At 35.0% G+C, this 10,701-nt stretch overlaps 1 protein-coding gene across 1 annotated transcript; it reads left to right on the forward strand.

Moving 5' to 3' along the window:
* Positions 1 to 3,621: 3,621 nt before the first annotated feature.
* Positions 3,622 to 10,190, forward strand: LOC132144791 (collagen triple helix repeat-containing protein 1-like). The gene is made up of 4 exons (XM_059555362.1): positions 3,622 to 3,867; positions 7,191 to 7,409; positions 8,192 to 8,408; positions 9,842 to 10,190. The coding sequence occupies exons 1-4, from the start codon at positions 3,637 to 3,639 to the stop codon at positions 9,982 to 9,984; spliced, it is 810 nt and encodes a 269-aa protein (XP_059411345.1). The 5' UTR covers positions 3,622 to 3,636; the 3' UTR covers positions 9,985 to 10,190.
* Positions 10,191 to 10,701: the final 511 nt, after the last annotated feature.

The raw sequence follows: 10,701 nt of genomic DNA on the forward strand, positions 1-10,701 counted from the left end.
GATTTCTGTCCCAAATCAAGAGAGTTGACTCCTGAATCTCTACTGTAAGAGTGAGGCACCGAAGCTCAACGCTGCTCAGAGATCCTTCAAGTGTAATCAATGAGGATGCTTGTCTTATAACAAACGTCACTTATAGCAAAAGAAAAATGTCCGAAATGAAGTATATCGCTTCTACAAGTTTACTGAGCTTGCCTTCTACTAACTTCTGATTTCTCATTGAGATTTGCTGAGATTTCCAAGCTGTGTGCATGTGCTTATGTGCCATTTTTGTAACAAAGCACTTCTGCCATCTACTGGTTCCTTTTTCTGTGTTCATGAAGAAATTGATATAAGTCATTTAAGTCGGTTGAATTCTCTGCAACCACATTTTAAAGTAATAGAAATGAGATTATAGAAAGGTTTTCTTCATATATATGCACATTTTTGCTCTTGAATACAGTTTGTGAGTGTAAATGTGTACACCTAGCATATTTTGGGACAAATGTATACCCGGAAGTGAGCTAAAACTGACAAAACCTCTCTTTTGAGTATGTCCTCATTTGTAAAAACAGTACGAAATAAATAAATAAACAAATAATAGTTTCATAACAGTTTTTATAAAAAAAAATTTCAAGTGTGAATGTCAGAATTTAAATCGCTTAATAAATGCATGAAAACAAATTACAAATACCACTAATTACAATATTTACTAATTTTAATTCTTAAAGTAAACTAAAATTAAATTAAAGTAAACAAAGACATAGTCTGTGTCTACGTGTAAACTTGCATAAAACTATTTAGCTAAAATAACGTGGCTGATACAATGGTTAAAACTGTATGGAAAAAATAACATTACTAATTAACCAGTGATATTTTAGTATTATTTAGATACGACTTGTTGATATTTTGGATTTATTTTTACATTTTCAGTGTTCATGTCTGTGCTTATGTACTTATTATTTATCTATTTGTGTATGCACATATGTTTATGTAATGTTCAGTTTGCCAAAGCAACATTTGAAATCTTTTCAAGTTTACATTTTTTCATCTAATATTTATATTTGATCTTATTGCAGCTTTATTTTAATGAATGAAAATGGTGGTAACACTTTATTTTAAGGTGCCCTTGTTATACGTTACTATAATAATAACAATTAACTATGCATAATTACATGCAATAACTCTAAACCAAAGCCTAACCCTAACCTTAACTTACCATATGTAGTTTATTAATTCCCTATTTGATCATTCCTCAGATAACATCATGAATATAGCCAGTGTGTTTATGTGAGGCAGGGTTACGGGATGTTGACAGGGAAATACCTCCGCTGAGGTCTGAGACCCCTGCAGACGCTGTCTCTCCGGGTCAAGAGAGGGAAAAGAAACATATGGCCTCTCACAGAATGAATAGACTACTTGTTCAGAAACAACTATTCATTTTTTCAGTTTATATAACTATAGACTGTCATTAAAAAGTCTGAAATAGCTTCCACAAGAGTTCCACAAGTCTTTTCTTTAACCCTGAGAGACTCCAAAGGCTACTTTAGAAGCTCAAAAACATAAGAATCAGGTTGATACTTCATGACTTTTCATTTGTGGATGAATACGATGATACTACAGCAAAGGGTATTGACTTAAAATGGTAGAATCTTTGGATTTAAAAATGAAGAACAAAATAGGAATGACATAAAAGGAATGAAAGATTTAGAATGAACATATATGACATTATTCTGAAAGCACAGGCAATCCCAAAAGAACATTGAAGATGAAGTGGTTGTGCCCATATAAGAAAAATAATATAAATTAAAATACATTGTCTATATATATATATATATATATATATATATATATATACAGGGCCGGCCCTGACCAATTTGCTGTCCTAGGCAAGATTTTCCCTGGCGCCCCATGCATCACAGCCCATTTCACCCTGTCATTGTGTTCATGATTTAGCATATATATATATATATATATATATATATATATATATATATATATATACACACACACACACACACACACACACACACACATTACAGCAGAACTGTTTCCAACACTCATAATAAATCATCATATTAGAATGATTTCTAAAGGATCATGTGATAGACCGGATGTCACATGTGACACTGAAGAATGGAGTAATGATGATGAAAATTCAGCTTTGCATCACAGAAATAAATGATAATTTAAAGTATAATAAATTAAAAACAAATTATTTTAAATTGTAATAATATATCACAATATTAAATTTTTTTCTGTATTTTTGATCAAATAAATGCAGGCTTGATGAGCAGAAGAAACTTCTTTCAAAAACATTAAAAATAGTAATGTTTCCAAACTTTTGGCCTGTACAGTATCCCCCCAAAACTGCACAACTGTAGAGTAAAACATTAATAAAAAAGTGATAATAAAAAATGCGTCTTAAAACTGACATGATTGTACATCACAGTCTGGGGACTCAGAACTCAGAACAACTGCTAACATTAAGTTTAAGGTAAAAATAAATGCCATGAAATTATAGTATCTTACTCCTATGCAATAAATTGTTCATTCACTACATCTCTTTACCTCTGTCTTTATCCTCTTCTCTTCTTTTTGGCACTGTATCTATCGCAGACTATGCTCATTTATAATGTGTCAAGTAAATTGGGCCTTCTGTCACAATCAGGAAACTTTCACCATGTCTAGAATATATATATATATATATATATATATATATTTTTTAATATAAATATAATATAACTTCTACCAATATATTGATTGGCTATTATTTTTTACTTTTTTTGAAGATATATTTTAAATGTTTAAATATATTTTTAAAGCATTTACATTTACATTTACAGTCACATTTATAGCAAGGAACATAATTTAAAATGCTCCATAAAAAAAAAAATCAAACATCATTAAATCATAAATTTTGATCTCTAGTAGGCCATCCACATTTGTATTTAGCCTACGTATAGTCTATACTATTAGATTTGAAATGTATTTCCTTGCTCTTGAGATCCATTTAGAAATAGATTTTAGTATATGAAGGTTGAAACTAAATATGTGGTCTATTTCAAAAATATATTTCATTTAGCTTCACTGTTTGTGACATAAATGTAATGCATATTTTAAATATATCTGGGGAAAAAATGGAATATTGGTTTCTGCGAAAATAACGGGTTATAATCAAAGTCAGTTTTGGTAGATAGTGGTATATAGATAGATAGATAGATAGATAGATAGATAGATAGATAGATAGATAGATAGATAGATAGATAGATAGATAGATAGATCGATAGATCGATAGATAGATAGATAGATAGATAGATAGATAGATAGATAGATAGATAGATAGATGCTTTTTGTTTCACGTTTAGCAACAAATAGTGTGTAGCTAAACAAAAGTAGGCTAAAATGATATTTGCACGTAGGGTAAAATATCTGAGCAGTTTTATTGTGCAGGTGTAATCTGGACAGTGTTGCCATGTGGTATCTGTTACTTTTCTCACCGCTTGTTGTGGAAGGCTCAATCACAGTCGTTTGTGATTAGTGGATAAAGCTCTTTTCAGAATAACGTAAAGATTATTGGGGTGCTTTTCATTTATATTTGGGGTATCAGTCCTCTTCGTTGAAGTATACACACATGTCTCCCGTGACACAGAGGTTTGAATGCGTCTCTGTGGCGGATTCATCTTCTCTAGCCCCCTGCAGGACACAGAAGAGTCTGAGAGGAAACTTGATCAGAGCAGGAGCGAATGTGTGACCCGCTACAGTCAGGCAATGATGGCCACTAAACTGCCTCAGCTTCTCCTTTGCTTTTGGATAACTTTGCCATTCTGTATCACGGAAAAAGTCCAAGAAAGGAGCGGCCGCCATAGAGACGCGGAGTTCACTGACAAGGTAGGATTGTAGAAATCTGAGGAAATGTGTTAAACTTTTGCATGTAAAAAAGCAAATTCAGGTTAATGTTAGATCAGAGGTATCGTACCAGCGTCACCAATTTTATCCATTTAGGATAAAAATGTGTTTAAGATGGTCGGGATGATTCTGGAAGGAGAAAGTAGGCTACTAATTTGTAAATCATAGCAATTGTTAAAGTTACATTTGATTTATTTTTTATTTTTTGTTCTCCGTTACTTGGTTATGATAAGTGTAATTACATTTGACTGAAAGATTAAAGAAAATAATAGCTTGTAGGGAAATGCAGTAGGCTATTCAGCCTCTTAATGGATTCCAAGAAAAGGTTTAAAAATTAAATAATTAGGTATCGTGTGATTTTCTTGCTCGTGGATTTAAATATATACCAAGATCCAGTGAAAGCACGGTGTGTTAAACAATGGCTTTGCAGTAATGTCCGAATCGCGGACGAGTCGGTTCTTTTTCATCATTCAGTTGAATCGACTCGCAGTGCATTTGTAAATGTTATCAGGATCAGAATAAGAACTTTGTAATGTACTCAGACAGAGAAGTGTGTAACTTAATCGAAAAATAGTCGATTTAATTAAGCATAAAAACAAGGTGTGGAACACTACTGAGTGGTGACTCAAAAGAATCGTTTTGATTCATTAAAATGAACTGATTCGCCTAAGGGTGTTCCTTAAGTGACTCTTTAAAGAAACTGCTATACACTCAAAAGAGATTTGGCTTGAGAATTCGTGGGAATACATTTTAAGCTGTTATGTGTATAAAATATTGTAAGCAGATCCAAAGTACTTTATAGAAACACATCACACACACAAACTTCACAAATCACAGTATGTATCTCCACAGTCTCTATCTCTGTGCAAATGATAGAGAATATCTCTGGCTGCTCACTGGGAGACTGTGAATGTGGTGACTGATGCTTATGGTCATTCCCACACTGGACACGAGTGATCAAGATGGCCTGTCCACTTGGTACATTTTTTTGGCATCTCTGTTTTAGCAGCTACCTAATATTGGTGAATTTTGAGATGCTTTTTGTTGGCTAACTTTCAATTTGTCAATCACAGATGAGTAATATCTAAATAAACACACAACTGTACTTTCCACATTTTTATCAGCGGATGCAAACAAACCACAGCATTGGGGCTCATTGGGGTTTTTCTGCCTCACTGATGTTCACACATATGGGTTATAATTCAGAAAACCTGGATGGGAAGGGCTTGGTCTGTAAAAACACCGCAAGAAACAGAGAACTGTCATTATTGGAAAACCACAAGATGGATTACATGTACTCACTGGATGAGAGCTGACAAAGACTATTTCATATAGTTTCATATAGTATTTAAAATACTATAATATACAGTATTTAATATACTGTGTGCAGTACTTATACTATAAACAAAATAATACTAAATGTTATTCTTTTTATTATATATGTTTACAGTATAAGTACAGAACAGTATTTAATCCAAAAGTTAGAATTCCTGTAATACTGATTTTGCTTTGTCTTGTGTCAGAACTTAAAGTGAACAGACTGTGACTGTGGTCAGGGGATTTTACACCAGTTCTTTTTTGGTGTGTTTTCTTAGTTTTTTTCATTTTGGCACAAACGTGTCCATCTCAAAGAAAACTGGGCCGTAGTCAGAGGTGGTAACGAGTTACATTTACTTCGTTACATTTACTTGAGTAATTTTTTGGGGTAACTAATACTTTTCGGAGTATATTTAAAGATGGGTACTTACTCTTACTTGAGTACATTTTGGGGGAAAAAATCTGTACTTTTACTTCGTTACTGTGGGCGACGCTCCTCTCGTTACTTTATCTTAATGCAATAAATGTTATAATGCTTCAGTTTATTCCAAACGCGCCGTCTACTTTTCTCTGGACAATGAGCGATGCCCATTCGCGAATGATTCATTCTTTGGAGTCAATTCTGTTCAAAGGCTTGATCAAACCAAATGGCAAACGAGTGAATTGGTTCATGAATCAGTTTGAATGAGTCGTTCAGTTCCCTGCCGCACGCGCTGAGCATCTGAAGTGGTTCACTTCACTCAGCCGCGTTGAAAACGTGGCGATGGAACTGCACTGAATTGAAAGCAAATCTGCAAAGGCTATCATTTGCTAGCGATGGAGATCCTTATTAGATGAACACCGCGTGTGCTGTCTACTGTTTAACAGGTAATAACTTGGGCTACATTCGATTACAGTACACGATACCACTGTGACATTAGTTTGTTGTACGTGTGTGGCTTATAAGAGGGGAGTCAAGTTGAATGCAGCTTCCAAAAGACAAAAAATAGCCGATTAAGATTTTATTAATTTTAATACAATCACACCGGTGCGAGTACGTTCAGAAAGTCATATTATCAGCTGCTAAATTCAGATCTGTGATTGCTTGCTGGCGCTGAGCCAGAGATAGATGCGTTTATACAGCGCTGCGCATTATAACCAATCACACATGATTCTTTTGAGCTTATTAAAGCATTGGCCAATCAGAGGCGTTCAGATGAGTCATCGCTAAAATGCCGGTGCTTCCTTCACTCGCTCCTGACTGGAGACCTCTTTCTGACGAATTCTCTCGCAGGAACAACAAAGTGCAGATGTGTGTACGAATCTGTAATTAAGATATTGATTTCACAGTGTTAACAGTTTCAGTGATTTTAATGGGAGTTTCTGAGAGTGATTGAAATCTAGACTGTCAGTGAAAATTATCTTTAATAATGTAAATGTTATTTGCTCTCTTTCTGAACAATGAAAGATTAGTAGCAATATTTATATCACATTAACTTTCAATGTTAAATTCACATTTAATATAAAGTCAGTCGTATTAAAAATATGTTATGGCATGACACCTATATCTGTTACTTAAGTAAACAGACTGGGTTTTATAATAAATTACATAAATTGGAGTAAAGTCTGATGAAATATATACATTTATACACACACACACATAACATACATTTTATCTATATATCTAAATAAAAATAGGCTCAGTATATATGACCCAAAGTAACTAGTAACTAACTACTTGAGTAGATTTTTTATCCGATACTCTTTTACTCTTACTCAAGTAACTATTCAAGACTAGTACTTTTACTTTTACTTGAGTAAATATTTCTAGAAGTACTTTTACTTTTACTTGAGTACAGTTTTTGGGTACTCTACCCACCTCTGGCCGTAGTACTTTCCCACCCACAGCGGTCTGTGCATCGTGGTGAATCAGTCCCTTTCTCATTAACAAGACAAAACGCCTCTGCAAACTACTGACATGCCACTGTGCTTCATGTTTTTGTCATTAGTACCAGACGTGCATGCAGGGAGTACCTGGAGTGCAGGGCAGGGATGGGAACCCGGGGATAAACGGCATTCCAGGAACCCCTGGAATCCCTGGGAGAGACGGACTGAAGGGCGAGAAGGGAGAGTGTGAGTCTGAGAGGTTTGAGGATCCCTGGAAACCCAACTTCAAACAGTGCGCCTGGAATTCTCTAAACTACGGCATTGATCTGGGCAAAATTGCCGTAAGTATTGTGCCCGTAATGGAAGGGCTCATGGCAATTTCATATGCAATCGAAAAATATGAATTGCATGAAAATGTATGATTTAAAAAAATTATAATTTAAAGGAAGCATGGTGTAAGCAGATCACATGAAAACGTACAAATGAGATACAAAATAATTAAATTATCCACTAATTCGTAAAATAGTTGTGCAAACATTTTTTGGAACTGAAGCACAAATCAAATCTGAAAACTCTGAAATAGTGAAAAGGTGAATTGACTTCTTGGTTTGGACAAGCAGGTTGCCCTGCTCTGAATTCACACCATTGGTTGAGTCGGATGATATGTTAAACCGCTCAAACAGCAGTGTTGTGCAACAGCAAACATGCTACAGTGTTCACACAGGAAATCAACCAGTAAATTAAATTAAATTTATGCATTTAGCAGACGCTTTTATCCAAAGCGACTTACAGTGCATTCAGGCTATCAATTTTTACCTATCATGTGTTCCCGGGGAATCGAACCCCCAATCTTATGCTTGATGACACAATGCTCTACCACTTGAGCTACAGGAACATGACTTGTAGATACTGTAGTTAGCCCATCAAAAATGGGTTGGAAATATTGTACAAAACATGAAAAATTTGACATTGACTTCAGGATGATGGAACCATAAGTGATAAACATTAGCCTATGACACGCACTATAGACTACAGACATTTGTATTTAGGTTTAAGTTTCAGTTATAAGTGATTATTCATTCATCAGTTAACAGTGGAAGGCGTCTTGATTCTTCCTTCACAGGAGTGCACGTTCACCAAGCAGCGATCGGACAGCGCTCTGCGTGTGCTCTTCAGCGGTTCTCTCAGGCTCAAGTGTAAGACGGCCTGCTGTCAGCGCTGGTACTTCACCTTTAATGGGGCAGAATGCACTGGACCGCTGCCCATAGAGTCCATCATTTACCTGGACCAGGGCAGCCCCGAACTCAACTCCACCATTAACATACACAGGACCTCCACAGGTACCATAGATCAGTATTTTTATTTTTATTTTATTTTTTCTATAAGACAGTACATTTACAAGATTGCAAAGCTCACACAAAATATACACAGTCAAAATAAGATAGACACTACATAGACACAACTAATATAAAGGTATGTTATAATGTCTGTGCATGAGACATTTTGTTAAACATTGGCAATACAAATATTAAACACATATTTCAAACTTTCGCTTTGATATTACATTCACGCTATAAGTATTGAACTGATTACATAGCCTATATATATTCATTCATTCCCACATGTTCTTAAATAAAAAGCATGATATTATAAAAATCTTTTTAATCATAGTGCTTGTTTATGGCTGCATGTGTGAAACACACACTCTGCAATTATGCTCCTATTTATGGCCTTGCGGTTTTAAAAATAGGGTAGTGGTACACAGTAAACATCAATTGGACTCACAACATATACATTCCAATAAATTATATATTCAACTTACTTACATTACACAAAAAGGTGTATATATTGAAAACTTGTGATTTTAATAAAATAGTCCACTTTCTTTGTGCTCATTCTCTCACAACCAACACTTTCTTGTGATCAGAAATTTATTTTTGCATAATCATACTTTTTTATGTACAAGACTCACACACTATTTTTTGAGAGTAGAGATAGTCTCTTATGCAGATGTCTTTGTCACATGGATTCCTGTGAGTGTTCTTTTGTGTGGTTGAATGCAGTTTGGCAGCTTTCATAAGCATCTATGCTGCAATTACAGAGAGACCGGAGGAATTTGAGAGCTCTGTGTGGTTTCTCACCAGCTCACATCCCAGCATTCACTCCACACTTACTCATGACCAACATATCAGTGCTGCTCTTAACTAGCGGACAGGGACCTGTGATACAGTGTGCATTCATTTAGCAAAACTACACTGACTGCACAACGCACAAATAAAAATAACAGAAATAATAATGTATGTAATTAAAAAAAAAAAAAAAGTCCAATCCATATGAAAACTGTTTGGGATGGAAGGATATAGATAGATAGATAGATAGATGGATAGATAGATAGATAGATAGATAGATAGATAGATAGATAGATAGATAGATAGATAGATAGATAGATAGATAGATAGATAGATAGATAGATAGATAGATAGAAGACAGACAGACAGACAGCTAGATAGACAGACAGACAGATATATAGATAGATAGATAGATAGATAGATAGATAGATAGATAGATAGATAGATAGATACATAGATAGATACATAGATAGATACATAGATACAGGTAGTTTTCTTCTTTAAAACAATTATTTGTGATATATGCGTGTTTATATTTTATTTATATCAATGATAGCACATGAATAACATAATAATAACACATACTGTGCATTAGAGTATACAGTGTTGCTGACGGTATGTGTGTGTGTGTGTGTGTGTGTCAGTGGAGGGGCTCTGTGATGGGATCCAGGCCGGGCTGGTGGATGTTGGGATCTGGGTGGGCACATGTGCTGATTATCCTCGTGGAGACGCATCGACAGGATGGAACTCTGTATCCCGGGTGATCATCGAAGAGCTTCCAAAATGAGCTCTTCATCTTCAGAACTGACTGTCATCATCACCATGGCAGAAGAAGACATCGTGTTCCTGACACAGAAAGGACCTTCTTCACAGAAATGGGACAAATTAAAGCTAATAGAGTTGCTTTGAGTCTGTGCAGCTCTAAAGTCATGCCATTATTATTCTCAATGTGAAAGTTGATGAATTCAGTATTCTCGGTTTAGATAGTACAGACACTACCGTAATGAAAATTTGCAGAAAAATACCTTGTACATTGTAACTATCATGTTAAACATGGTGTTAATATATGAGGTCATCAACTGTACAATGCTACCACCATTTTAAGGAGAGTCCAACAAAGATGATCCTTGCTTAGCTGATATTTATTTAGTGGCTCTTCCTTCCTTCCTGTGCCTTGATGACTAGAACTCATATTTTTGTATCCTTTTTGTTTTTATTACCTGTAAGAATTAAGAAAAGTCAGGGCATGTTTCACCTCAAAAATAAAAACTTAACGGGAAAACAAGTCTCATTTTCTTTACTATATACACACACGCACGCACGCACACACACACACACACACACACACACACACACACACACAGCAGGTAAAATCACCATCACATCACCATTTTTCTCAGTAAATATATTCCTAAAGGTGCTGTTGACAATAAAATTTCACCAGATGTTAGTAACAAACCAAGTAATCCATGCATGCAAAGAAAACAGCCAAATAAGTTCAGAA

Source organism: Carassius carassius, chromosome 8 (assembly GCF_963082965.1).
Source record: "Carassius carassius chromosome 8, fCarCar2.1, whole genome shotgun sequence".
Taxonomy (NCBI): Eukaryota; Metazoa; Chordata; class Actinopteri; order Cypriniformes; family Cyprinidae; genus Carassius; species Carassius carassius.

Excerpts from the sequence above, each read along its gene's own strand:
- LOC132144791 (XM_059555362.1), top strand. The coding sequence starts at position 3,637 with ATGCGTCTCTGTGGCGGATTCATCTTCTCTAGCCCCCTGCAGGACACA. Across the intron at positions 7,410-8,191 it reads TTGATCTGGGCAAAATTGCC|GAGTGCACGTTCACCAAGCA; the intron begins GTAAGTATTGTG and ends CTTCCTTCACAG. Across the intron at positions 8,409-9,841 it reads CATACACAGGACCTCCACAG|TGGAGGGGCTCTGTGATGGG; the intron begins GTACCATAGATC and ends TGTGTGTGTCAG.